Source organism: Diceros bicornis, chromosome 34 (assembly GCF_020826845.1).
Source record: "Diceros bicornis minor isolate mBicDic1 chromosome 34, mDicBic1.mat.cur, whole genome shotgun sequence".
Classification (NCBI taxonomy): domain Eukaryota; kingdom Metazoa; phylum Chordata; class Mammalia; order Perissodactyla; family Rhinocerotidae; genus Diceros; species Diceros bicornis.
The window spans coordinates 22,335,828-22,362,787 of NC_080773.1; the positions used below are offsets into that span (position 1 = coordinate 22,335,828).

The 26,960-nt window shown below is 50.4% G+C and overlaps 1 protein-coding gene and 1 non-coding gene across 3 annotated transcripts; both read right to left on the reverse strand.

Moving 5' to 3' along the window:
• Positions 1-485: 485 nt before the first annotated feature.
• LOC131398005 (U7 small nuclear RNA) lies at positions 486-547 on the reverse strand. Its single transcript, XR_009216804.1, has one exon. It is a non-coding gene; the product is annotated as a U7 small nuclear RNA (small nuclear RNA).
• Positions 548-14,901: 14,354 nt separating this feature from the next.
• Positions 14,902-24,379, reverse strand: AP2S1 (adaptor related protein complex 2 subunit sigma 1). Of its 2 annotated transcripts, XM_058529681.1 has the most exons (5): positions 24,275-24,377; positions 21,347-21,496; positions 16,029-16,142; positions 15,417-15,476; positions 14,902-15,263 (listed from the first exon to the last, which is right to left on the reverse strand). In XM_058529681.1, the coding sequence occupies exons 1-5, from the start codon at positions 24,275-24,277 to the stop codon at positions 15,162-15,164; spliced, it is 429 nt and encodes a 142-aa protein (XP_058385664.1). In that variant the 5' UTR covers positions 24,278-24,377; the 3' UTR covers positions 14,902-15,161. The 2 variants fall into 2 exon arrangements, with proteins under 2 accessions (XP_058385664.1, XP_058385665.1); XM_058529682.1 differs by lacking the exon at positions 16,029-16,142 and having other exon boundaries at positions 24,275-24,379.
• Positions 24,380-26,960: the final 2,581 nt, after the last annotated feature.

Sequence of the window (26,960 nt, forward strand, 5' to 3'; positions counted from 1 at the left end):
GAACAAGAGTGTGGAAAACACGGCACTAAACAGACCAGAAAAAGACACTTGTTTAGAGCGTGAGAGTTGAAAGAAGATGGCAGAGCGTCACCTTGTTTGATCTCCGCGGGGAACCTGTGTGACTCAAACATTTCATCACTCTGTACACGTCAGGGAAGAACGACAAAGTGCCGCCAGGATCGATTTTGGGCTTATTTTGTATTTGGAACCCACAAATAATGAGGAGGGGCTGTCCAATATCACAACCAGGATATTGACATTGATAAGGTCAAGACACAGGACATTTCCACCACAAGGATCCCTCTCATTGGCATTTTATAACCACCCTCACTCTACTCCCACTCCCTCCTTAACCCCTGGTGACCATTAATCTGTTCTCCATTTCTAGAATTTTGTCATATCAAGAATGTTATACAAATGAAATCACATAGCATTTAACTTTGGGGGATTTATTTATTTATTTATTTATTTATTTATTGTTGCCACGGGGTCTTCCGGCAAGGACCGGAAAACCTGCTAGACAAATTCTAAAAGAGCTGTAACACTTGGGGGATCCGCTTAAAGTGTACAATTCAGTGGTTTTTAATATATTCACAGAGTTGTGCAACCATCACCACAACCAATTTTAGACATTTTCATCACCCCAAAAGAAACCCCACACCCCTTTGCCCTCACTCCCCAATCTCTCCATCCTTCTCAGCCGTTGGCAACTAATCTACTTTCTGTCTCTATCGACTTGCCTATTCTGGATATTTCATGTAAACGGAATCACGCCCTGCGTGGCCCCTTGTGTCTAGCTTCTCTCACTCAGCATAATGTTTTCACCGTTCATGCACATTGTAGCCTGGATCAGCGCTTCATTCCTTTTCAAGGCTGAATAATATTCCACTGAATGGATATACCAGATTTTGTTTACCCATTCATCAGTTGATAGATCAGGTTTGACTCTTAAGGTCTGAAACAAAGCAGAGAAGATAGAGATTGAACACCATCTTCCTTTTTTTCATACTAAAATACAATATTTGTATCCATAATGCCTTTTTGGCCCTTTTCAAAATATGTACCAAAATACTGGTTTAGTCATCTTTGTCATAGTGCCGCTGCCAGTGGTGCTCTGCTGTTTGTACTGCATGACGGCTGGGAGTTTTACAGCTCAAAGAGAGGAATATTTGAAATCTCAAAGACAAATACTCGCTAACTCTCATTAAGTGCAGATGCTAAGTGCTCAATGCCCATTAACTCTTAAACCTCCCAACAGCCCTGTGGGGCGGGGACTGTTATTATCGCCCCCGCTTGACAGACGGGGAAACTGAAGCTGTCTCCTGCAGCTGTGCAGCCAGTGAGTGGGGAAGGGGGTCTGAACCCAGGCCGTCCAGCTTGGCAGCCTCACTGTTCGTCACAGCGCTAATAAATCCCACAAAGGGAGTCAGCATCGCGGAGGCCACGGCATCACCTCCAGGGGTCGACAAGTCTGTAATTTCACGATTCTAACGTTCGAAGAAGGGCCGGCCTGGTGGTGTGGTGGTTAAGTTCGCACGCTCTGCTTCGGCGGCTTGGGGTTCACGGTTTCGGATCCCGGGCACAGACCTACACGCCGCTCATCAAGCCATGCTGGGGTGGCGTCCCACATACAAAATAGAGGAAGATGGGCACTGACGTTAGCTTAGGGCCAATCTTCCTCAGCAGAAAAAAAAAAAAGGTTCAAAGATTCAGCAATTCTAAAGCTCCCTGGAGACCAAGGGACATGTGGACGTGTGAAACGACTCCCGGATTTGCTTCAGAATAAACGCAGGGGTGGGCACTGGATGGGGTAGAGAGGGCCCAGGGTCAGCCAATGAGTTGATAATGAAAAAACAAACAAACAGATGCTCAAAACAACCACAAATGAAATGAAGATGCCCAATCTTTTGACTAAGGCTTTCACACTGAGACTCCAGCAACTAAAGGCAATAGGATGGCCCTGGCCACAGACAGACTTGCTTTGGTCCTGGATCTACCTACCTCTTCCTGACCATGTGGCCCCAGCTAAGAGGCTTCACCTCTCTGATCCTCAGGCCCCTCACCTGCCCAGTGCGGGAGACAATCCTGACCTTGTGTGAGAGCTTGTACGTCCAAATCGGATGGCCTCGGGCGGGTGACTTCACCTCTGTGTGCCTCAGTCTCCTCATCTGTGAAATGGGATAGTCACAGTACCTACCTTTTAGGGTTATTGAGAGGATTGATTTATTCATTCATTTAATATTTATTGAGCATCTACTAAGCATCATTAATGAGCATTTGGTCTTTTAGGCACGAAAGCACAGCAGGGACCAAGACAGCTACCCTTGCCCTATGGAGCCGACATTCTAGTAACGAGGCCATAGATATACACACATACATATAACATGTCAAGTGGTGTTAATGCACTGGGAAGAAATCAAGAAATAAGTAGGTTCTGAGAAATATGGTGATGTGGTGTATGAAGAGAAGGACAACTAGTTTATATGGTGAGGTCAGGAAGGCCCACTAAAGAAGTGACGTTTGAGCAGAGACCTGAAGGAGGTGAGAGAGTCAGCCACCAAATATCTGAGGGAAGAGTGTAGAGGGAACAGCAGTGCAAAGGCCCTGAGGCAGGACTGTGCCTGGTAAGATCAAGGGACAGCAAAGAGGCTAGTGTGTGTGGAATGGAGTGAGCGATGGGGAGAGGGTGGGAGATGAGGTTAGAGAGGGGACGGGGACCTCGGGCATCCTGCTGAGTGAGATGGGAGCCACAGGAAGGATTTGAAGAGGGAAGTAACAGCATTCACTTATCGTAAAAGGATTCTGCTGCCACGTCAGGAACTTCTGTTAGGGACAAGGGCAGAAGCAACAAAGAGGTGACTGCAATAGTCCAGGTGGGAAACGACGGCAGGTGGACCAGGGTGGGAGCTGTCGGGGGTCGGACTTTGGATCCATTGCAAAGGTCAGGCCAACAGGATTTCCTGCAGGCTGGGATGTGGGGTGTGAGAAGCAGATAAGAGCCACAGCCTGAGTGCCTGGAAGGTTTCCATGCTGCTCAAAGAAATAGGCTACTCAAAGCGTTTGGCGTGGAACGGCACACAGAAGTACCTGCCCCGTGCTATGTCAGTTAAGGAGGATGTTGTCAGCCCAGTGCAGGATTGCACCACAGGGAAGGAAAGGCCAGGCCGAGCCCGCAGGCTAACTTTGACAAGACTTAGGCAGGTGTCGGGCACGGAGCCGGCGTTGTCTTCCACCTCACATTCCCGCTTTGGGCTGGGCCGGCCTCTCCCTTCCTCAGGCCAGAAAAAAATTCTCTCTCCCATCTCTACCTTGAATTCACTTTCAACCAGGGTAATGAGGCTCCCACACCCTCCTGCCAGGCCCGTCTTCACTCAGATTGCTGAAACAGCTAAGAGGCTACCTCTCAGCTACTTTGCGTATGGGGCGAGGGAGAGATCCAATCTCCACCCCATGTGCATAACCTGCCTCCTTTCCCCATCTTCCAGGACTTCTGAAGCTGTTTTCCCTCCCTCTCTTGCCCATTTTCTTATTCGGTTGTCTTTTTCTTATTGATTTGTAGGAGTTCTTTATATATTGTGGATATGGATCCCTCCGTCAGTTACACATGTTGCGAATATCTGCTCACAACTTGTGGCTCTTTTCATTTTTTTTATGATGTCTTTTGATGCCCACAGGTTTTACTTTCAATGCAGTCTTTTCTTTTATGGTTAGTACTTTTTGTATTGTAAGAAATCCTACCCCATAATACCACCATAAAAAGGAATAAGGAAGTTCTTCTCTAAGACATTATTGAGTGAAATCAATGATGACATAAAGAAATGGAAAAATATCCCATACACTTGGATTGGAAGAATAAACATAGTTAAAGTGTCTATACTACCTAAAGCAATCTACAGATTCAATGCAATCCCAATCAGAATCCCAAGGACGTTCTTCACAGAAATAGAACAAAGAATACTAACATTCACATGGGGCGACAAAAGACGCCAAATAGCTAAAGCAATTCTGAGAAAAAAGAACAAAGCTGGAGGCATCACAATCCCTGACTTCAAAACATACTACAAAGCGATAGTAATTAAAACAGCATGGTACTGGTACAACAGACACACAGATCAGTGGAACAGAATTGAAAGCCCAGAGATAAAACCTCACATCTACAGGCAGCTAATCTTTGACAAAGGAGCTAAGAACATACAATGGAGAAAGGAAAGTCTCTTCAATAAATGGTGCTGGGAAAACTAGACAGCCACATGCAAAAGAATGAAAGTAGACCATATTCTTTCACCATACACAAAAATTAACTCAAAATGGATCAAAGACCTGAAGGTGAGACCTGAAACTATGAAACTCCCGGAGGAAAATATAGGTAGTACGCTATGTGTCATTGGCCATAAAGGGATCTTCTCGAATTCCCTTGTCTACTCAGACAAAGGAAACAAAAGAAAAAATAAACAAGTGGGACTTCATCAGATTAAAGAGCTTCTACAAGGTAAATGAAACCAGGATCAAAATGAACAGGCAACCCACCAGCTGGGAGAAAATATTTGCAAACCATATATCCGACAAGGGATTAATGTCCATAATATATAAAGAACTCACACAACTGAACAACAAAAAAACAAACAAGCTGATCAAAAAATGGGCAGAGGAAATGAACAGACAACTTTGCAAGGAAGATATACAGATGGCCAATAGGCACATGAAAAGATGTTCAACATCACTAATCATCAGGGAAATGCAAATCAAAACCACACTAAGATATCATCTTACGTCTGTTAGAATGGCTATAATCACCAAGACAACAAACAACAAATGCTGGGGAGGCTGTGGAGAAACGGGAACCCTCATACACAGCTGGTGGGAATGCAAACTGGCACAACCTCTATGGAAAACAGTATGGGGATTCCTCAAAAAATTAAAAATAGGAATATGTTATGATCCAGCTATCCCACTACTGGGTATTTATCCAAAGAACGTGAAATCAACAATCCAAAGAGGCTTATGCACCCCTATGTTCATCGAGGCATTATTCACTATAGCCAAGACATGGAAGCAACCCAGGTGCCCTTCAACTGATGATTGGATAAAGAAAATGTGGTATATATATACCATGGAATACTACTCAGCCAGAAAAAAAGACAAAATTGTCCCATTTGCAACAACCTGGATGGACCTGGAGGGTATTATGTTAAGCGAAATAAGCCAGAAAGAGAAAGACAAACACTGCATGATTTCACTCATATGTGGAAGATAAACCAACACACGGACAGATAGAACCGTTTGGTGGTTACCAGGGGCAAGGGGGGTGGAGGGTGGGCACAAGGGGTGGAGGGATGCATTTATATGGTGACTGACAAACAATAATGTACAACAGGGGCCGGCCCCGTGGCTTAGTGGTTAAGTGAGCGTGCTCCACTGCTGGCGACCCGGGTTCGGATCCTGGGCTCGCACCGACGCGCTGCTTCTCTGGCCATGCTGAGGCCGCGTCCCACATACAGCAACTAGAAGGATGTGCAGCTATGACACACAACTATCTACTGGGGCTTTGGGGGGAAAAAATAAATAAAAAATAAAATCTTTAAAAAAAATAAATAATGTACAACAAAAATTTCACAATAAAAAAAAAGGAATAAGGAAGTTCTTTAAGTACTCTTTTGGAATCCTCTCCAAAATGAGGAAATTGTGTGATCCATATGCCATCGTTGAATTACAACAGTGGGGGAGGGGGAGATTGTGTGTGTGTGAGAGAGAGAGTGTGTGTGTGTTCATATTGCTTCTCTATGCATAATATATCTCTGGAAGGATAACAAGAAATTGGTTACACCAATTGACTCCAAGGAGGAGAACTAAGTGGTTGGGGGTTAAGATTGAAGGGCACAATTTTTTTCACTGTATCCACTTTTGTACCTATCAAATTTTGAAACATAGGAATGTATTCTTTCAAAACTGAACTAAGATTTTTTTTAATGCAACAATCCTTCTTGCCCCCAAGGTCATAAAACTATTCTCCTGCATTTTCTTTGAAACATTTTGTTTTGCAACATTACAGCTTTGATCCTCTGGGGATGACTTTTGTGTATGGTGTGAGGTAGGGATCTGATCTCCCATCCCATGTGGATAATCCACATTCCTCCCCCATGATCTGAAAGGCAACTTCTGTTTTGCGTCAAATCTCCATGGATGTCTGGGTCTCTTTCTGGGCTCTCCGTTCTTTTTTTGTTAGTCTGCTCCTCTAATCTTATGCAAATACCTGGTCTCTTGGTTGTGAACGCTGAATAATAACGATGTGGATTCTGGTTAGGGAAGCCCTCTCATATTCCTCCTCAAATTTATCTTGCCTTTTCTTGTAGGTTTGTTTTCCCATGTGTATTTAGTTTCCTAGGGCTGCTTTAAGCAAGTCCCACAAACTGGGTGGCTTAAACAACAGAAATTTAGGGCTGGCCCCACAGTGTAGTGGTTAAGTTCGCACACTACACTTCGGCAGCCTGGGTTTGCGGGTTTGGATCCCAGGCGCAGACCTACACTGCTCATCAGCCATGCTGTGACAGCATCCCACATACAAAATAGAGAGAGATTGGCATCAATGTTAGCTCAGGGCGAATCTTCTTCATCAAAAAAATGAAAAACAGAAATTGACTGTCTCGTAGTTCTGGAGGCCAGAAGTCCAAGATCAAGATGCCGTGGGGTTGATTCCTTCTGAGGGCTGTGAGGGAGAATCTGTTCCAGACTTTTCTCCTTGGCTCGTAGATGGCTGTCTTCTCCCTGTGTCTCTTCACTTCATCTTTCCTCTGAGCCTGTCTGTCTCTAAGTGCTATTGAAGTCCCCTTCTTATTTATTTATTTTTTTGTGTGTGAGGAAGATCAGCCCTGAGCTAACATCCATGCTAATCCTCCTCTTTTTTGCTGAGGAAGACCGGCTCTGAGCTAACATCTATTGCCAATCCTCCTCCTTTTTCTCCCCAAAGCCCCAGTAGATAGTTGTATGTCATAGCTGCACATTCTTCTAGTTGCTGTATGTGGGACGCGGCCTCGTCCCACATACAGCATGGCCGGAGAAGCGGTGCGTCAGTGCGCGCCGGGGATCTGAACCCGGGCCGCCAGTAGTGGAGCGCGAGCACTTAACCGCTAAGCCACGGGGCTGGCCCTGAATTCCCCTTCTTAAAGGACACCACTGGATTAGGGCCCACCCTAATGATCTCATTTTAACTTAATCACCTCTGTAAAGACCCGATCTCCAAATGAGGTCTCATTCTGAGGTCCTGAGGCTTAGGACTGTTTTTGGAGGGACACAATTCAACCCATAACGCCACATCAGCTTGACAATCAGCTTGTTCTGCTCGGAAAGAACTTCTTTAGGGGACAGGGTGGGGGCTGGATACTGAGTGGACTTGCACTAAACAGAAGATAACTCGCACTCCATCTCTGAAATCCTTCCCTGCTTCCTTTCTTACTTTTGGAGGGACCCCTCTCTAACATCTGTCCCTTTAAAGTGAATGAGAACATCCCGGCTGCAGCATTCTAGAAACCGAGGTTCTAGTCTCAGCTTCTCATTGTGAGTCCTTGGGCAAATGGTCTTCCCTCTCTGTCTGCATGATGATGCCGGTAGCTGCTCCACAGCATCACTATGAAGATTAAGTGGAATTATACCTTTAAAACCCTTAGAATGGCTGAGCCTCAAGCAGGCTCTCCAATAACATTTCAGAAGTCTCCTTGTGTGGTCGCTGCTGCCTCAGGCCCCTCTCCATCCCCCGCTTAAACACTGGAGTTCTGGAAAAGCCCACAACTGACTCTGACCTGAGCTTCAGTCCACTTGCAGCAGGGGCTGCAAACATGTGCCTCGAGGGCTCAATCTGGCCGCTGGAAATGTTTTCTTTGACCCTCCAGAGTGTTAAAAAAATTTTTTTAAAGCAAGTGTTTAAAATATGAGAAGACTTCACATTCACAAAACTCGAAGTTGTCAACAGCTCTTGAAAAATCAGATCCAGCCACACGGGGCCCACACTTTCCCATGGCAACCACACCTGAAGCCGAGCAGAAGCAGCACCAGCCCCGGTGGCAGCCACCTTTCTCCCTCTCAGCCAATGGCCTTGCTTCCCGCGTCACCGAGAAGACGGAAGAACCACTGTGAGCTCCCATCACCACCCCACCCCCACCCGCCCCAGTGCCCCCCATCCTGCCTTCCCAACCGTTCCTAGGAGCGAGCCCAGATCCCCCCTTCCATCCTCGCCCCCAACTTTCCCGCATCTTCAGGGTCCCCCTTGTCTATTGCACCGTCCCCACCTACATGAAACAGGCCGCAATGCTGTCCATTCTAAAAAGCGATCCCGGTCTCCTTGATCCCACGTCCTCCTCCAGGTACCGCTCCACTCCTCTGCCTTTTCTAGCAACACCTCCTCCGCGGGGTTTATCAGGGCTGTGCCCCATTCCGCTCCCCCAGAATCTCCGGAAGCCGCTCCTGCGGGTTCACCACTCTGCCAGCCCTGCACTGCCCCCAGCTGGTCCCCAGCTCTCCACTCCAGTGGCCGGTTCTCAGCCCTTCTCTCACCACTCAGAAGCGTTTGTTTCTTCTTTTTTAAATTGAGATATATTCACATCTCATACGATTCACCTTTTTTTTTTCTTTTTAAGGAAGATTGGCCTTGTGCTAACATCTGTTGCCAATCTTCCTCTTTTTTCTCCCCAAAGCCCCAATATATAGTTGTGTACCATAGCTGTAGGGTTGCGGCTCTTCTATGTGGGACGCCGCTTCAGCATGGCTTTATGAGCGGTGAGTAGGTCCACACCCAGGATCCGAACCCGCGAACCTCGGGCCGCCGAAGCAGGACGCTCGAACTTCACCGCTGTGCCACCGGGGCGGCCCCTAGATTCACCTTTTTAACGCACGTGATTCAGTCGTTTTTCATATATTCTCTAGATTGTGCAACCATTATCACTATCTAGCTCCAGAACATTCTCATCACCCAAAAGGGAAACCCCGTATGTGTTAAGCAGTGACTCCCCATTCCTCCCCTCTCCAGCCCCTGGTAACCTCTAATCTACTTTCTGTCTCTACGGATTTGCCTATTCTGGACATTTCATATAAATGGAATCCTACAATATGTGACCTTTTATGTCTGGCTTCTTTCACTCAGCCTGTTTTCAAGGTTCCTCCGTGTTGTAGCCTGGATCAGAACTTCATTCCTTTCTATGGCCGAAGAATATTCCATCGACTGGAACTACCGTGTTTTGTTTACCCAGCCATCAGTGGATGAACGTTCCGGCTTCAGAAGGATTATTAAAAGTCAGAGTATTGACGTATAATTTGCATACACTACAATGCACCCTTTTTAGTGGAGACAGTTCTATGAACTTTGACAAATGCGTGTATTCACGTAACCATCATCAAATCAAGCTATAGAAGAATTCCATCGCCTCCCCAAAAATTCCCTCGTGGTCCTCTGTAGTCGACCCCCCAGCTCACTCCCAGCCCCCCACAACCTCTGATCTGTTCTCCGTCGCTTTGCCTTTGCAACAATGCTGTAGAGACGGAATTATACAGCATGTAGCCTTTTGGGTCTGGCTTCTTTCCCTCAGCATAATGATCTGCGATTTGAGATTGCGCCATGTGGTTGCCTGTGTCAGTGGTTTGTTCCTTTTCAGTGCTGAGGAGTATTCCACTGTCTGGATGGACCACAGTTTGTTTATCCATCACCTGCTGAAGGACGTTGGGTTGTTTCCAGTTTGGGGTAATTTTGAATAAAGCCACTATAAACAGTCACATGCAGGGATTTTTTTTTTTTCTGTTTGCAACCGCAAGGTAAATTTCATTTATTGATTTATTTTGTAACAGCTCTATTGAGATATAACTCTCATACAATTCAATACATCCATTTAAAGTATACAATTCAATGATTTTTAGTATATTCACAGTGTGCAACCATCACCACAAACAGTTTCAGAACATTTTCATCATCTCAAAAAGAAGCTCTGGGGCCGGCCCCGTGGGTGGTTGGGTTTGCGTGCTCCTCCTCCGAAGCCCAGGTTCATGGGTTCAGATCCCAGGCGGAGACCTATACCACTTGTCAGCCATGCTGTGGCGGCATCCCACATACAAAATAGAGGAAGATGGGCACAGGTGTCAGCTCAGAGCCAATCTTCCTCAGCAAAAAAAAAAAAAAAAATTCTGTACCCTTTAGCTATCGACGCCCCAAATTCCATTCCCTTCAGCCCTAGGAAACCACTAATCCACTTTCTGTCAATATGGATTTGCCTGTTCCGGACATTTCATATAAATGGAATCATACGATACGTGGTCTTTTGTGACTGGCTTCTTTCACTTAGCATATGTTTTCAAGGTTCATCCATGTCGTAGCTCGTGTCAGTGCTTCATTCTTTTTTATGGTTGAAAAATATTCCATTGTGTGGACATAGCCTATCTTATTTACCCATTCATCGGCTGATGGGCATCTGGGCTGTCTCCACCTCTAGGCTACGTGAATAATGCTGCTACGAACGTTCATGGACAAGTTTTTGCGTGAACACGTTTTCCTTTCTCTTGGGTCAACAAGGAGGAGAGGAATTGCTGAGTCACACAGTCAGTGTAATGTTTAACTTTGTAAGAACCTGCCAGAGAGGAGTTTTCCGGAGAGGCTGCACCATTTGGCGTTCCCACCAGCAACGCACGAGAGTTCCAGTTGCTCTGCGTGCTTGTTCAATCAGCCACAGAGTTGTAGTGATTGCCACAGCATTTAACATGTGAACGCTCTCACCTCTGAGCACACTTCCCTCACTCGATTCAAGGACGTTGCACTAGATTGTTTCCTTTTTTATTTTATTTTTTGATTTTTTTTTTCACTCTTATTTTGTGGTGAGGAAGAGTGGCCCTGAGCTAACATCTGTGCCCATCTTCCTCTAGTTTGTATGTGGGTCGCCACCACAGCATGGTTTGATGAGTGGTGTAGGTCCACGCCCTGGATCCGAACCTGTGAACCCCTGGCCACCAAGCAGAGCGCACCGAACTTAACCACCACAGCGCCGGGCAGCCCCTAGATTGTTTTCCTTCTTTCTCATTGGCTGCTCCTTCTCTGTCTCATTTTCTGATTTCCCCTCTTTTCCCCGATCTCAGTCTGCAGATCTCTTCTCTCTCTTCATGCCCGCTCCCTTGGTGACCTCAGCTGACCTCATGGCGGTAAATACCATCAGTGTTCTGGCGACTTCCGAATGACATATTCCTCCCACTGTCTTCTTGCTTCTGGAAAAGGAGATTCCAGTCCTCCAGACACTCAGGTTGCAGAGTGGGCCGTGATCCTCGACTTCACTCCCACCCCACATCCAACTGTCAGCAAATCCTACTGAGTCTACCTTCAAAATGTGCCCAGAATCTGGTCGCTTCTCTCTCCTTCCATCGCCTCGCCTCTACCTTGGCCCAAGCCAGCATCACCTCCTCGAGGGCCTCCCCACTCCCACTCTTGACTTCCTCGTATCGGATGTGGCAAATCATCGTCCCTCCTCAGCTCACACATTCCTGTGCCCCACGTACAGTATGATTCCATTTCTGTGAAATGTCCAGAAGTCCACAGAGACGGAAAGCAGATTAGTGGATTAGTAGATTACCTAGGGCTAAGGGCATGGGTTTCTTTTTGGGGTGATGAAAATGTTCTAAAATTGATTGTGATGAGGGTAACACAATTCTGTGAATATATTAAAAACTACCAAATTGTATAGTTTATTTTTTTATTTTTACTTTTTTTAGTTTTTAACTTGCCTTAATACTTTATAAATCATTTTTGCTAGATTAATAAACATACTAGTATATCTCATTATATGCCTGCATATAATTCCTGCCTATGCATGTAGTATGGTTTTTTTTAATTGAGGTAACATCGGTTTATAGCATTATATACATTTCAAGTGTACACTGTTATATTTTGATTTCTGTGTAGATTACATCATGTGCACCACCCAAAGAATAATTACCATCCATCACCACACACATGTGCCCTGTCACTTCTTTTTCCCTCTACCCTCCCCCGTGAATTGTACACTTTAAACGGGTAAGTTATATGGTGAGTTATGTCTCAATAAAGCTGTTGCCGGGGCCGGCCCCGTGGCATAGTGGTTAAGTTCAGTGCGCCCCGCCTAGACGGCCCGGGTTTGCAGGTTTGGATCCTGGGCGTGGACCCACTCCACTCGTCAGCCATGCTGTGGCGGCATCCCACATACCAAATAGAGGAAGACTGGCACAGATGTTAGCTCAGGGCGAATCTTCCTCAGCAAAAAATAAATAAAGCTGTCACCATCCTCCCTCAAACCTTCCCAACAGAAAATCCTTCCCCTGGCTCTCATCTCACACAGAATGAACCCAATGTCCTCAGTACAGCTGGTCAGGCCCTGAATGATCTGTCCTCCCCGCTCAGTCTGCTTTATCCGCCTCCACACACTCCTCACTTTCCCACACGCCAGATGTGGCCTGCTGACTGACGCGGTGCCCAGCACCCTCAGAAGAACGTGAGCTCCCTGAGGGCAGGGGTTTATTTGCCCCTCACTGCTGCACCCCGGTACTAACCCAATGCCTGGCACACCGCAGGTGCCCAAGCGACATCTGTTGAAAACACGAATAAACAAGCGCTCCCTGCGTCTTCCCTTTCGGGGCCTCAGGTCCGCGGGTCCCACGGCCTCCTGGGTGACCCCCGAGAGCTCACTCACTCTAGTGCGTTGATGGCAGCCCCGCAAAAGGAACGTCCACATCCTGGAGCCTGTGAATGGGACCTTATGCAGAAAAAGGGTCTTTGCAGATGTAATTAGGGACCTTGAGATGAGATCACCCTGGTGGACCCCAAATACAGTCACAAGTGTCCCTATAAAAGATAGAGAAGGGGCCGGCCCCATGACGTAGTGGTTAAGTGCGTGAGCTCCGCTGCTGGCGGCCCGGGGTTCGGATCCCGGGTGCACACCGACGCACCGCTTGTCAGGCCATGCTGAGGCCGCGTCCCACATAAAGTGGAGGAAGATGGGCACAGATGTTAGCCCAGGGCCAGTCTTCCTCAGCAAAAAGAGGAGGATTAGCATGGATGTTAGCTCAGGGCTGATCTTCCTCACAAAAAAAAAAAAGAGAGAGAGAGAGCAGATGCAGACATAGAAGAAACGGCCACGTGAAGATGGGGGCAGAGACTGGAGAGACGTAGCCACGAGCCAAGGATCATCAGAAGCCACGAGAAGCTGGAAGAGGCAGGGAAGGCCCCTCCCCTGCAGCCTGCGGAGGGAACGCGGCCCTGCCCGCACCTCGACTTCAGACTTCTGGCCTCCAGACCTGGGAAGGAATCGTTTCTTCTGTTTTAAGCCGCCCGGTGTGTGGAGGTTCGTTACGGCCGCCACAGGAGACCAACACTCTCCACGTCCCGACAACCCGAGCGCACTCCTCAGACCTGTTCTGTCCCGGGGCCCATCTCCGGATGGCCTCACCCCCCCCACCATCGCCCGGCCGCCCCCCACCCTCACCCTCCACGGGCAGTCAGGCTCAGAGCCTGCCGTTTTAAGTCCGAGTTTGTGGCGACCTGTTACAGCAGCAACAAGAAACGACACACTGTTGTAATGACTAGGGAGGAACTCACCTCGCCAAGCCTGCTGCCCACGTGTAAAGCAACGATCGTGATAGCCGGCACTCACCGTCCCCTTCTGGAGACATCTCCAGTGTCTCCGACAGGGCCCTGCACCCAGCAGGCACTTAATGTCTGTGGAGGGGACCCTCCTGAACCTTCCCATGATTAACTCGTTTAATCTTCAAGCACAGCCTGTGAGACAGAATTATTACCAACCCATTTTCCAGATGAAGTAACAGAGGCAGGAGAGGTTAAGTGACTTACCCAATGTCACACAGCGTGTGTGTGGCCGAGCTGGGCTGCTCCTACTTCCCGCAGGTGGAGACCGAGGCGAGGCTGTGTAACAACAAGTGCTGACACGCCGTGCCGGGCGTGTTCTCGGCTTGCCAAGGGTGCCGGTCACGGGTGCGGCCGGCAGCCATCACTCTGCTCTCAGTGGGCACAGGGGGAGGGGGACACGGCCCCCCCAGAGGGCACTAGAAACACGCAGGGTGTTTTCTGTTGTCACAATGGCTGGAGGGTGGGTTGAGGCTGACAATCGGCCACCCTGGGGCAGTCTCACACAATGAAGACCTGTCCCACCCGCGGCCAGCAGCGCTGTTGCTGAGGGCCACCAAACTAGGCCCAGCGCCAGCCCTGCAACCACCTCTGGTCTGCTGCTTGAAAACGAGGATTCTGGGGGCTGGCCCTGTGGCACAGTGGTTAAGTATGGCACACTCCGCTTTGGCAGCCCCGGTTCATGGGTTCAGATCCCAGGCGTGGACCTACACCACTCGTCACCCATGCTGTGGAGGGACCCACATATAAAATAAAGGAAGAAGACTGGCACAGATGTTAGCTCAGGGCCAATCTTCCTCAGCAAAACAAAAAAAAAAAGAGAGAGAGAGATTCTGGAGCTGCCTGCCCAGGCTCAGAACTAGTTCAAAACAAACCTGGCTTGGCCACTGACTAGCTACGCGACCTTGAGCAAGTCTTTTAACCTCCCTGAGCTCAGTGATCTCACCTGGAAAATGGGGACACTGACAGTCCCTTCCTCATCGTCTTATGAGGATGAAGCAAGGTAGTACATGTCAATGCTAACAACAATGCCTGGGACACACGTGGTGCTTTTAGCTATGGGGATTATTACTTCAGTAGCAAGGGCTCAGTGTCTAAATCTGTCACCCCGTCCAGTCTTGGGGCTCCTCTGCAGGCAGGAGCAGGTGTGAAGGCACCTGCGTCCCCCGCCTCGCACAGCACAATGAGGAGTGCTTGTCGACTGACTGACTGACGCACCGACGGCCCGCGGCTCTTGGGGAAGACAGGCAAGGGCTCAGACATGAGGCCAGGTGGGGACCACAGGTTTATTGGGGGCTCCAGGCACGCACACTCAAGTCATCACAACAACGGCACGGTTACTGGTACACGCAGGGTGGCCTCCGCCCACAGCCAGGCCCAGAGGCAGCGGGCGCCGTCTCCTCCCCGTGGCCCAGCCCAGGCTGGGTCCCTCCCTCCCAGGCGGCTGACGGAGGGGCTGCTGGGGGGGCCCGGGCCCGGGAAGGGGAAGCGAGCAGGCGAGTGCGGGCGGGTGGGAGGGCCGGCGCCCTCACTCCAGGGACTGCAGCATCAGCAACTGCTTCAGCACCTTTGTCTGGCTGGTCTCGCGGATCTCGCCGGCCAGGAACATCTCGTCCACGACCGTGTACACCTGAGGGGGCGGTCGAGGGGAGACCCGGGGTGAGGGAAGGGACCGGGGTGCCGCTCTGACCTCGGGGGCTGCGGGCCCTGACCCCAGAGCAGATCCGGCCCGCCCTCCTCCCCTCCTCTGCCTCCCTCGCCCTCCTCTTCCCCGGGAGCCCACCTTGTAGAAGTTGAACACCAGGTCCAGCTCACAGACGTTGTGGAAATACTCGTTTAAGACCTGGCGGAGGGAGACAGAGACAGTGAGAGACGGGAGAGAGACAGAGAGATCCACAGAGACGAGAACAGAGGTCATCAGAAAGAGAGGGCAAAACAGACACAGAGAGACACCAAGTGGGGGGAGGGAGGGAGAGAAAGAGAGATCCAGAGACGGAGGGAGGGACGGAGGGGAGGGAGAGAGGGGGCAAAGAGACAGAGACGGCGAGAAAGACAGAGAGAGAAACAAGAACGAAGAGCATCACGTGACAACAGAAAAAGATGGCAAGACAGACAGACCAAGGCAGAAGGAGACAGAAACAGAGACGCACGCGCAGAGAGGGACAGGGACGGAGAAGGACATAGATGGTGGCATCGAGACAGCAGGGGGCTGGGGCAGATACAACGAGAGGCAGAAACACAAAAATGCAGCCAGGCGGGTGGAAGAAGACAGACACCCCTCACACCCCCCGCCCCCTAGGGGAGGGCAAGGAGGGTCTGCGCATCCCGAGACGGGACACTGGGATGGTTCCCAGCACTCGGGGGCCACCCGCGTCCCCAGCCCGCCCGCCCGCACCTCCACGAAGTTGTGGATGGCCTCCAGGTAGGCCAGGTTGTTATCATTGACGTCCACGCAGATGCAGAAGTAGAGGCCGGCGTAGCGGCGGTAGATGATCTTGAAGTTCCGGAACTGCGGGGCAGAGAGGCTGTCAGCGGCAGGGCGCGCCCAGGACCCGACGTGCTGGGCACAGCGGGGCCACGAGAGTCAGTCCTTCGGTCCACGCATGGTCCCCGAGGCCCAGCTCTGTGCCTGGCCCATGCTGGGGACACAGAGGTGACCGAGACAGGCCCCGCCCTCCCCGCCTGGGGCTCACAGCCCGGTGGGAAGAGACTCATCCTCAGACATCCCCAGAGTGGGCAAGGCTGGGCCGCAGGATCCCAGACGCGGCGGCTAACTCAGCCTGGGGGTCCGGGAGGGCTTCCTGGAGGAGGGGGCATCTGAGCTGAGATCTGGAAGATGAGCAGGGGTGAACAGGCAGGAGTGATCGGGAGAGGGGAACAGCTTGTGCAAAAGCCCAGAGCCCAGAGAGAGGCTGGAGTGTTCCACGGCATCCATCCCACCTCTCCGTGGCTCCCTGTCGTCTCTAGAGACAAATTCCTTAGCCTGGAACTAATTCATTCAATCATCCTACAAACACGTCTGAGCCCCTACTGTGTGGAAGGCTCTGTGCCGGGCAGCAGAGTCATCATCTGTCACCAAGACAATCCCAGCCTTGCCCTTAACTCAACTGTAACATAAAAATAAGTATTACTACAGTAACACACATCCCCCCCCCCCCCCGCCCCAGAAATAAATATGCATGGACCGGGGACACAGACTCTAATTTTATAAGTGAGTGTAAGTAGATAAAGGGATAGAAGGATACAGACATAGATATGCATACTCGCTTGCAGAGCACAATGTTTTTAGCCAAAATCTGAAAAATCCTAGCTCTAGGTCTGACGTGCGTGTGCGTGTGGCGCCACCTGGTGGCAACTGTGAATGCCAACATTCGTCCTTGATTTTTATTCTTTTTTTTTCCAGCTCAGCCTTTGGTTAATTTCTATACTTTGAGGATGCTTTCTAATATTACTACAAAAATGCCTGCGCATAATCCATGGATTAATAAGCATGTATCAAGCTGCATACTCTACTTTTTTTTTTTTTATCTGATACAGATCGTGATGAGATGTTTGAAGACCCTGCTCTGGGGGAAAGGGTTCAAGACAGGAGGCCGAAAGGACAGGAAAATTTTATCTGGAGACGTCACCAACTGACTGTGACAGCTCGTGTGGCCTCGGCAGAATAGGACACTGAGCAGAACTCTTCTTTTCTTGATGTTCTCCCTTTCCTGTGGTCACGCTCTTTGCTCCTTCCTATGCCTGTTTTAAATTTCCAGGCTTCTCAGGCATCGGCCCCAGAGCCTCACGTCTTCTCCGGCTACACACTCTCAGAGAAGGCTCTTCCCAGGGGCTGGGGCAGGTCCCCCTTCTGAACACCGGGGGCCCCGTCCCAGCCAGGACCACTCCTGTGTGGGGACCGGTCTGCTCTCCCCTGGACTGCGAGCCCCGGGAGGGAAGGCTGGGGCTGTCCCCGCTGTGTCCCCAGCACTGCCCTGCCCAGGGCTGGACACTGCATAGGTGCAGCGGTAGACTGAACAATGTCCCCCCAAAGACGTCCACGCCGAACTCCTGGACCCTGTGAATCTGCGACCTTACATGCAAAAGGGACTTTGCAGATGTGATTAAGCTAAGGATCGGGAGATGGGGAGATGACCCTGGATTATCCCGATGGGCCCCGTGTAATCACAGGGTCCTTATAAGGGAAAGCAGCAGTAGGAGTGTGGGTCAGAGAGATTTCAAGATGCTTTGCTGCTGGTTTGGAAGACAGAGGAAGGGGCCACAAGCCGAGGAACGCAGGCAGCCTCTAGAAGCCAGAAAAGGCAAGGACACGACTCTCCCCTGGAGCCTCCAGAAGGAAGCAGCCCTCCTGAGCCATTTTGGACCCCTGACCTCAAGAACTGTAAGACAAACGCGTGGGCTTTTGTTGTTGTTGTTGCTGTCTGCTTGAGGAAGATTAGCCCTGTGCTAACATCTGTGTCAGTGTTCCTCTACTTTACACGTGGGACGCCGCCACAGCATGGCTGACGAGTGGTGTAGGTCCATGTCCGGGATCCGAACCCGCAAACCCAGGTTGCTGAAGTGGAGTGTGCTGAATTTAACCACTAATGCCACAGGGCCGGCCCCAAATTTGTGCTGTTTTAGGCCACTAAGTTTGTGGTCATTTGTTACAGCAGCCACAGGAAACTAACACAGGTGCTAAGGAATGTGCATGAATGAATATGTGAGAGGAAGACGGTTTGGATGGCTGGGCCTTCTGGCTGGCTACTCATCCCTTTGTTTCCCTCACAATTCTCCTCCTCCAAGAAGCCTGCCTTGATCTCATTCTCACAAGAGAGACATTATTTAATGTCTCTCCTCCCAATTCTCCTGAGTTTGTCAGGGGAGGGACCAATTCTCTTGTTCCCCTCCTCCAGGAAGCCCTCCCTGACGCCCAGGCTGGGTCAGGTGCCCTCCTCCCACCAGGCTGCTCCATCCCCGCCCTGCCCACTCTGGGTTGTCATGGTCTGGGGACAGGCCTGCATCCCTCACAGGGCTGTCTCAGTCCCCACTGTGCACCGAGCACAGGGCCGGCCACACAGCAGGCACACAGGACTGGTTGGTAAATAAACGCACAGTGCACAAATGGATGAGGGGGCCTGGATCCGGAGGAACCTAAGACCTGAGGTCAGGCCCTCTTGTGACATTCTGAGCAGCCGTCCTTCCTGGCTGCTCTGTCTACTTGGAACTCCCTGACTCCCTCCTGGTCCCACAGACACGGCCATTCCCTGTGCCCAGCGTAGGGCCCCACACTGTGCTGGCAGCAGGATGCCCCACCAGAGAGGCATCCAGATGTCCCCGCTCCTCTCCCCTCGTCCCCTCCTGGATGTGCTCTGCTGGGCTCTCGCCCCCCCGCCCCACCACACCGCCCTTGGCAAGGCCACCAGTGACCTCGCTGCCGCCTCCAGGGGCCAATCCCGGCCTCCTCCTGGAAACACTTTCCTCGTGGCTGCTGGGACACCCAAATCTCCTGGCTGTCCTCTCCCTCCTCCTCTCCCACCTCCAGGCGTGGCCCCTCTTCTCTTCTTTCTTCTCCCCATCTGTCCTCGCTCCCCTGGGCAGTCTGCGGCTTCAGTTACCCTCTATGGGCAGAACCTTCCACATCGCCGTATCCTGCCCAGCCCTCTCACTGAACTCAGACTCATCACTCCCTCCTAGACATCTCTGCCGGGATGGGGACAGACACCTCAGTCCTGCTCCTCACCTTGAACCTGCTCTTCCTGAAGGCTGCACCATCTTAGAAAACGACAGTGCCGTCCTACCCGTGGCTCCGCTTTCTCTCACACTCCACGTCCAATCCTCGGCCCTGCAGTTGGCTCTACTTCCAGAATGCTGCTCCCCACTGTGTCCATGCCAGTTCCCGTCACCAGCATCTCTCACCTGGACCACAGCGGTCACCTCCTGAGTGGTCCTCCTGCTTCTGCTCTTGCCCCCACAGAGGGATCTCTAAGGCGGCCCACATCTCTCCTCTGCTCAAAACCCTCCTGTGGCTCCCACCTCACTCAGAGTAAGAGCCCACATCCTCACCACGGCCTACCAGGCCCTGCGCCATCTGCCCCGTTATCTCCTTGACCTTATCTCCTCCACCCTCCTCCCTGGCTTACTCCACCTCACACATGCTGGCGTTCCTGCTATTCTAGAATGTTCTAGAAATATTCTAGAATGTTCCCGCCTCAGGACCTTTGCACTTGCTGTGCCCCCAGGCTTGGAATGTTCCTCTCTCAGATACTGTCTCCTTTAACTCCTTCCGATTCCTTCAGGTCTTGGCTCAAATGTCACCTTTTCAATGCAGATTTCCTGAGCACACCATTTAAAGCTGCCGTCTACCCGTGGTGGACACGCTCCAGGACTTCTGCCTTTATAGCTGCTGCTTTTTCCTCCCTGCCACCTGTCACCACCTCACACGCTATGTCTTTACTATCAGCTCTCCAAGGGCAGGGACTTCTGTGTGCTATGTTCCCTGCCGCCCCCAGCGCCTAGAACAGTGCCACGCTCACGGCAGGCCTGGGTAAATATTTGTTGAATTCTACAGGACAGTCAGCCTGGTCTCCTGAACAGGATAATGTTGTGGGAATTAAAGATGGAGACTTCTTAATCAAAAGAGACCAAAGTGGGGCCGGCCCAGTGGCGTAGCAGCTAAGTTTGCATGCTCCACTTTGGCGGCCTGGGGTTCATGGGTTCGGATCCTGGGTGCGGACCTACTTCCCGCTCATCAAGCCATGCTGTGGTGGCATCCCACATACAAAACAGAGGAAGACTGGCACAGATGTCAGCTCAAGGCCAACCTTCCTCACCAAAAAAAAAAAGAGAGAGACCAAAAAGACATGGCAACCAACAGCAATGCAAGGGCCTTAACCGGCTTTGAACAATTTTGAAGATTTGGGGGAAATTTAATTATTGATTGGGTATTAGAGTAATAACAAGGAAGAATGACTCATTTTATCACGTCTGATCATGATATTGTGGAAATGTAAAGAAATGTCTTTATTTTCTGAGATATTTCAGATACGCTGAAATATTTAGGAATGAAATGTCATGACGTCTGTAACTTAATTTAAAACACTACAGCAAGGGACGGTTCGTTTTACTATTCTCTCTACATTTTGTGTGTGTGTGTGTGTGTGTGTGTGTGTGAGGAGGATTGGCCCTGAGCTAACACCTGTTGCCAATCTTCCTCTATTTTGTATGTGGGATGCCGCCACAGCATGGCTTGATGACCGATACATCATCGATCCAAACCAGCGAACCCCGGGATCCGAACCAGTGACCCCCAGGCTGCTGAAGTGGAGTGCAGGAACTTAACCACTACGCCAGCGGGCTGGGCCTCTACTTTTGTCTGTTGGAGGCTTTTTCTAGCAAGTTTTAAAAAGGCACCAGAAAAAAAAAAATTATTTGGCCAAAAAAAAAAAGAAAAAGGTACAGCGAAAAGGTAAAATTAAACCTGGGTCGTGGGTGTATGAACTTTCAATCAACTTCTCTCTGATTGTACTTATCCGTATGCTTGAAAATTTTTGCAATGAAAAGGGCCCAAAAAAGGAAGGAAGAGGGCCAGCTAATAGCGTGTTGAGCGAATGACTGTGGGAAGGAAGGGGGGTCTGAGGGTGGTGGTAACCAGAGGTGGGGCAGGAGGCCAGGAGGCAGCGGTCAAAGGGAAGCAAGGGAAGGAGGGAGGCCTGGGGGGCGGGGGTCCGTCACCTCCACAAAGTTGGTGTGTTTGGCGTCTCGGACAGTGACCACGGCGTGTACCTCCTCGATCAGCTTCTGTTTCTCGTCGTCATCAAACTGCATGTACCACTTGGCCAGGCGCGTCTTGCCCGCCCGGTTCTGGATGAGGATGAAGCGGATCTGGGGGCAGGAGGAGGAGGAAATGAGAGAGGCAGGGAATGTGGGCCCATGCCAGGCACCCGCCTGCCAGCCCCACCCACGCCACCAAGGAGATAAAGTCGCGCCTCCCTGCTGCCTGCCCCCAGGGTCTCATGGCGACCACTAATCATTCTGTCTCTAGAAATTTCCCTCTTCTGGACATTTCATATAAACGGAATCACACAGTACGTGGCCTTCTGCATCTGGCTTCTTTCACTCAGCACGTTTTCAAGATTCATCCATGTTGTAGCCTGGATCCGAACTTCATTCCTTTTTCTGTCTGAATAATATTCCATTGCACAGCCGTACTTCATTTTGTTTATCCATCCATCAGCTGATGGACACGTGGCTTATTTCCACTTTTTGGTTACAATGAATAACGCTGCTATGAACCTTCCTGCACGAGTTTTTATGTGGACGTATGTTTTCATTTCTCTTGGAGTAGGATGGCTGGGTCATAGGGTAAGATTATGTCTAACTTTTTCAGGAATTGCTAAACTGTTCTCCAGAGCATCTGCCCCTTCTTAAGTGACTTAATACTCGGCACCTCAGTTTATCCACCTAGAAAACAGGGCCACATAAGGATGTGATGAAGAGTAAACAATATGTGAGAAGTACTCAGCACAGTGCCCGGCTCAGACCACACACTCTGTGTCAGCTCTGGTTAGCGTCAGTGATGGCCAGGAAGTATGTTTTATGATTCTGAAACGCCAGGTCGACCGTCATAGGGCTACTGTGAAAATTTAAAGAGTTAATGCCCAAAGTGCTTAGCATAGTACCTATTACATACTGGGCAATCCATAAAATTAGCTATTATTATTACTGAGAGGCTTTTGACCAAGTGGCTAAGAAAACAGACTCGAGAGTCTGAATGAATCCTGGCACTGCTGGCTGTGGGTCCATGGGCAAGTCACTTAACCTCTCTGGACCTCAGTTTTCCCTTCTGTATAATGGACATCATGATGGTACCTCCCTCGTAAGACGTTGCACGAGATAACAAACACAAGGGGCGCCGCACAGTGACTAGCACATACTACCGTGATATATGCATTAGTTCTTAGTGGTATTATAACTCATCACTGTTTGACTTTGAGAAGACCAGGGCCCAAGTTCACCCAGCTAGGAAGCCTGCCTGGACCCAGCTCCGTTTGAGACAGGCACTATTGTGCCCATTTTATAGACCAAGAAACTGAGGCTCAGAAAAAGAAAGTCTACAATCAGAAAGCAGAGCTGGGGGTTCTAAAGCTTTGCCTGGAACCCCCTTATGCTGATTTGTGGGAGCCCCCAGCCTTCCATGGGAGTCCCCTCTCTTTCCTAAGCCCCATTCCTATGCACTCTATCCTCCCTCCCCCAACCAATCAAGCCAGACAGGAACAGGATATTACACTCTCCTTCTAAGAATCCCTTCTGCTGAGCCAGGGAAAAAAACCACTTCTTAGCAGGGCAGGGTCCTGGGCAGGAAGGGAGAGGGCATGGGTGAGGTGGGGGACCCCCACTGGGCAGCCACAGCCTGGGAGGTGGAGCCAGAGATGTATGGGGTGTATAGGAGGGAGAGCTAGAAGCAAGCCTACAGGGTTGATGGAGCACTCTGCCTCTTACTCCCAAATTCCCTCATACATCCCTCCCTGTTTCCCCTCCCAATTAGAATCTCTACCCCTCAGGGAATCCACCCTGAGACGTCCCTCCCCTCCTGCATCGTCACCCCTCTGATGTCCCCTGTGGATGCCCCCCATCCTTCCCTGTCTCCAAGCCCCGTCCCCTGGAGATGTTCCCTTTTGACCTCCCCTTTCTCGGTTTCAATCCCCTCTAAGGCCTCCACAGGCCTTTTACTGGGGACATCCCTTCTCTGACTCCGAGGCCTCCTCTCCTGTTTCACAGGTTACATCTTGCCTCCAAAGACCCTGTTCCTTGGGGAGACTCCTCCCCTGTTCTGACACCCCCCCCCCCATCTCTTTTTCCAGCTCCCTGCCCAAAGAATCCTTTCTTATGGTCCAAAGACCCATCCCTGGGGAAGGATGCCAGACCCAACGCCCAGTCCTTGTTCCGAAAGCCGCATCCCCACCTCTCACACTTCCATGCCCCCCAGGACCCCTCCTCTTGGAAAGACCTGTTCCACTGCTCCCCATTCATTTCTAGCAGCCACTCCCTCCCTCCAAGTCTTCTCTCCCTTCTAGCCCACTTTCTCTGACTCTAAAGCCCCATTACCCACAAGATGCCCACTTCCCGTCTCCGGTGCCCAGTTTCTTCCCCTCGAGATTCTCTCATCAGCAGTATCCCGCCCTTGTTTCAACACCCCCTCTCCGCCAGCAATGCCAGCTTCCCGCCTCCAGAGACCCCTTCTCTCCCGTCCCAATGTCTCCCATTCTTCTCCAACCTATCCTGCCACACTCTGGGAGAGCCCTCCTCTTGGGGCGCCCCCTCCCCACCTCCAATTCCTTCTCCCCACCTCCGGGATCCTGCCGTGCGAGCTGCCTCCCTGTTTCAAATCCCCCCAGTCGTCTCCAATGTCTCCCTCCCGCACAGCCGTCTCCCCTTGGCGCCTGGTCTCCAATGCCCCCTGGCCTCCAGACGCCCAGCGCCCAGACTCACCGCCCCGTTTCCCCCTTTCCCGGCCTTGGATCGGCCCCAATCCCGAGAGCCCGCGCCCGGCCCAGACGATCGCACCGCGGCCGGGGGGGCTTGTCAGTACCCAATCGAGCCTCGGGTATCTGCACGTGGACCACCTTCCTCCCGTCCCCAGCGTGAGCGCGCCCCCGTTACCATGGCGACCCCCGTCCGGACTCCAGCACCCCTGGTCCCGCGGCTCCCGGGCTGCTCCTGCTCTGGCAGCAGTTGGAGGACCCAGGGCTAGAGAGGACTTCCGCTAGAAGAACCGGCCCTCCCTCTCTCACACAGCCCGCCGGGAATTGTAGTCCCAGGAATGGGTTCGCTCGTCCAGGCGGCAAGCCGGGGGGGAAACGGCAGGTCTCGCTTCCCAGCATGCTGCGCGAGTGTCCTTCTCCTACCACACGATTCAGACTCCAAATGCATGCTGGGAGCGTTGGGTGAATGTCTTTTCGGAAGACTACAATTCCCGAAATGCTTGACAGCCAGCAAGGCGGAAGTTGCATTGTGGGAAATGTAGTTCTGGTAGCCCTCCCTCCGCCTCCTGTGCAGGGCGAGAAGGGCGTGCTGGGAATAGTAGTTTTAAATAATAAACTGCGTTGGTGAGCTAGAAATGTACAGTCTTTCCATGCTCGCTCAGTGCATTATTTAAAATACATTGAGTGTTTCTGTGGGAGACGGACAGTGGTTTAAGAGCATGAATTTGGAAGTCAGAACTGTGTGACTTTGGGCCAGTAACTTCACCTCCTAACTCAATTTCCTCCTCTGTAAAATAGGGGTGATCTAGGGGTCACCTCGGTAGGGTTGTTTTAAAGCTTCGAGAAGTTTCCAAAGTACTGAGCACAGTGCTTGACACAGTAAGTGCTCAATAAATATTAGGTAGCATCATGAATGTTCATTGTTAGCGTACGTCACATAATAGGGGTCTTATTACCTCCTATCTAGAGGTACGTTTGTTTTCTTTAAGTTACTCAAATACTCCCAAGTCTTTCCCACCTTACCCCATTCACTCTGTGGCTGGCCTCTTCTCTTCCTTTAGCTTCAACGCCACCTCCACAGATCCATATGGAGGATCTTATATGTAAAGGTCTCCCTCTCCCACTTCCAAAATTCTCTAGGTCAACAATTAGTTTTATTTTTTATAGTCTTTATTACAACTTCTAATGGTTTTATTGGGGGGGGGGATGTGCATGCATTGTCTAGATCTCCCAGTAGGTGGTAAGCTGTTGAGGGCAGATCTCATCTATTAACTATCTACATCACCTAGAACATGGTGGCATGTAGTAAGCACTGAATAAAGGTATTACTATTCACACTGAGGGGAGACTTGCCCAAATAAAAACAAAGCGTTATCACAGAACAATGTTTTTTTGCTTTTTTTTTTTGGTGAGGAAAATTGTCCCTGAGCTAACATCCGTGCCCATCTTCCTCTATTTTGTATATGGGATGCCACCACAGCATGGCTTGATGAGCGGTGTGTAGGTGCACACCTAGGATCCAAACCCATGACCCCTGGGCTGCTGAAGCGGAGCTCGGGAACTTACGAGCCACTGGGCCAGCCCCAGAACAATGTTAATTAAAAGTGTAGTATTGGCATAAGAACTAACACATAGTTATCGAATAAGTTTAAAGGCAAAAAGAGGTCAGAGCTCATTTCTGGCTTGTGCACCGTTCTATCTCCAACAAGGTTGGGACCAGGATGAGGTAAGCAAGGTACCCAGGGTGCAAAATTTAAAAAGGCCAACACTCTTTGGTGCTGACCCAGCCCTAGCATGAGCCTGAAGGTGAGCCCCTCCTTAAAGTTCATTCCCTGGGCACCTCGCTTGCCTCACCTTAGTCCCAGCCCTGATCTCCAGTGCTCAGCTTAGTGCCTGGCAGGAGTCTGGTGTTCAATAAACATTTGCTGAATGAATAAATGAATGAACAGGTAGCGAGAAAACACACACTGTCCCCACCCTGACAGCATTCATGATCTAGCCGGGGAAATAGACTTAAATGACATTACACAAAAAAATAAAAAATGACTCAGCAAATGACAATAAACATTTCTTATCTCACATAGTTTGTGTGGATCAGGAAATTGGGAGTGGCTTAGCTGGATGGTTCTGGCTTGGAGTCTCCCATGAGGTTACAGTCAGATGTCATCTGGGGCTGCAATCATCTGAAGGCTGGACTGGGGCTGGAGGATCTGCGTCCCAGGTGGCTCACTCATAGGGTTTGCTGATGAATGCTGGCTGTCAGGAGGCCTCTGTTCCTCGCCAGGTCGACTCACCACAAGGACATGTGAATGTCCTCATGTGGCAGCTGTTTTCCCCTAGACTGAATGATCCAGGAAAGGGAAAGGTGGAAGCTGCAATGTATTTTATGATCTTGACTCAGAAATCACACCCTGTCATAGCCGCAATATCCTATGGTACACAGATCCACCCTATCCAATGTAGGAGGGGATGTGAATATCAGGTGAGAATCATTGTGGTCCATCTTGGAAGCTGGCCACCACAATTGCTTGTAGCAGAGTCACTTGGCCTAGCTGAAGAGTTACGGACAGCTTCCCAGGGGGCCTGGCGTTTGAGCTAAGATCAGAAGGATGAGTGGAGATTAACCAAGCAATGAATAGTATGGGTGGTAGGTGGCAGCGGGTAGAGTTCCCAAGCAGGGAAACAGATTTTGTCTCTGCTCTCAGGAATCTCACGGCCTGGGTAGTCTGAAGTCTGAGGTGGCATTCCACAGGTATAGACAGAAAGGACCAATCCCAGCACGTCCACTTTAGTATGGACTCTGGAAAGATTCTCTCCTTTGCAATGTCATTACTGCATGCTTGTCACAGGGAAAAATGGGAAAG